Source organism: Dipodomys ordii, unplaced genomic scaffold (assembly GCF_000151885.1).
Source record: "Dipodomys ordii isolate 6190 unplaced genomic scaffold, Dord_2.0 Scaffold22, whole genome shotgun sequence".
Classification (NCBI taxonomy): domain Eukaryota; kingdom Metazoa; phylum Chordata; class Mammalia; order Rodentia; family Heteromyidae; genus Dipodomys; species Dipodomys ordii.
In genome coordinates, this window is record NW_012267238.1 from 20,252 (window position 1) to 21,776 (window position 1,525).

The 1,525-nt window shown below is 63.3% G+C and overlaps 1 protein-coding gene across 2 annotated transcripts in view; it reads left to right on the forward strand.

Moving 5' to 3' along the window:
* The window catches only part of Cpsf3l (cleavage and polyadenylation specific factor 3-like), a 13,121-nt gene extending 12,046 nt beyond the window's left edge, over positions 1–1,075 (forward strand). The window contains exons 14-17 of one of the 2 annotated variants that reach the window (XM_013014195.1): positions 265–326; positions 395–537; positions 608–737; positions 817–1,075. In XM_013014195.1, coding sequence (XP_012869649.1) covers positions 265–326; positions 395–537; positions 608–737; positions 817–882 — 401 coding nt within the window. In that variant the 3' untranslated portion in view covers positions 883–1,075. Of the gene's footprint in view, positions 1–264; positions 327–394; positions 538–607; positions 751–816 lie in introns of those variants that run through there. The other variant, XM_013014196.1, reaches the window with a different exon arrangement.
* The last annotated feature ends 450 nt before the right edge of the window (positions 1,076–1,525 follow it).

Consider the following 1,525-nt stretch of genomic DNA (forward strand, 5'->3'; position numbering starts at 1 on the left):
GTGGCAGGGGTCTGGGGTCAGCGGGCACTGGGTGGGGTGACGGGTCTGGGGTCAGCGGGCACTGGGTGGAGTGGCAGGGGTCTGGGGTCAGCGGGCACTGGGTGGGGTGACGGGTCTGGGGGTCAGCGGGCACAGGGTGGGGTGACGGGTCTGGGGGTCAGTGGGCACTGGGCGGGGTGGCAGGGGTCTGGGGTCAGTGGGCACTGGGCGGGGTGGCAGGGGTCTGGGGGCCTGTGTTGACAGTGCTGCCCTGTTCCCCCACAGGGCTGCTCCCTGAGACCAAAAAGCCACGGCTTCTGCATGGCACTCTGATCATGAAAGACAGCGTGCGTATGTGGTAGTGGTGGGGGTGGGCTTGCCCTGCTCCCTCCCTGACCTCTCCCTGTCCCCACAGAATCTCCGTCTGGTGTCCTCAGAACAAGCCCTCAAGGAGCTGGGTCTGGCTGAGCACCAGCTGCGCTTCACCTGCCGGGTGCACCTGCAGGATACCCGCAAAGAGCAGGAGACAGCCCTTCGTGTCTACAGCCACCTGAAAAGGTGCGCCCCGCTTCCCGCCCCCCTCCGTGGGAAGGCCAGGGAAGCCGGGTCTCATTGCGCCTCCCCACAGCACCCTGAAAGACCACTGTGTGCAGCACCTCCCTGATGGCTCGGTGACAGTGGAGTCCATCCTCATCCAGGCTGCCGCCCACTCTGAGGACCCGGGCACCAAAGTGCTGCTCGTCTCTTGGACCTATCAGGTAGAGGGGGTGGGGTGCTCACAGGCCTGGGAGAGGGGGGTCTCCTTCCTTGGCAACGATGTGTTCTCCTCTCCTGCAGGACGAGGAGCTGGGGAGCTTCCTCACAGCCCTCCTCAAGAAGGGCCTCCCCCAAGCCCCCAGCTGACGCGCCGCCCAGGCCTGCTGCCCCTGCCCCATATGAACACCTCAGCTTCCACGCCAGGGCTGTGGGTACCCGGGAGTGTGGACCCGTGGCTAGGCTGCAGGTGCCGCCCCAGGAACACGCACAGAGCCCTGGGCCAGCCTGAAGAACATTTTTGGCTGAAGTAATAAATAGGCCTCTTGGGCCTTGTCTTTTATTCTCACTCTCAAGCTCAGAAGATGGGGGGGGGACCACTTAGGTCCTCACACGCTTCCTGCTCCTCACTCAGCTACAGGAAGGGCGTGCTGGGCGGCAGACGGCGTAGGTGGTGGCCACAGCCTCCTGTGGATGTGCTCTGCTCTGAGGGCAGTGAGTGTCTGACAAGGTCCAGCAGACATGGCCGCAAGTGTGTGGAGGATCTGTGGGTAGAACTGGGTCAGCCTGGGGGGGCTGGGGGTCAGCACGGAGCCCCTCCCCAAAACTGCCGTCTGCAGAACTCAGCCTCCACACTGAGGTATCACTGGCCATCTGAGGAGGGGCAGCTTAGTTTAGGCCACCATGCTTTGGTCACAAAACCTTAGCCAGAAATCCTTTGGCCAACACAGCATGCTCCTGGGGCCCTACCTTTGTCCCTAGCTGCTTGGATTCCCAGGCAGCAGGATGATGT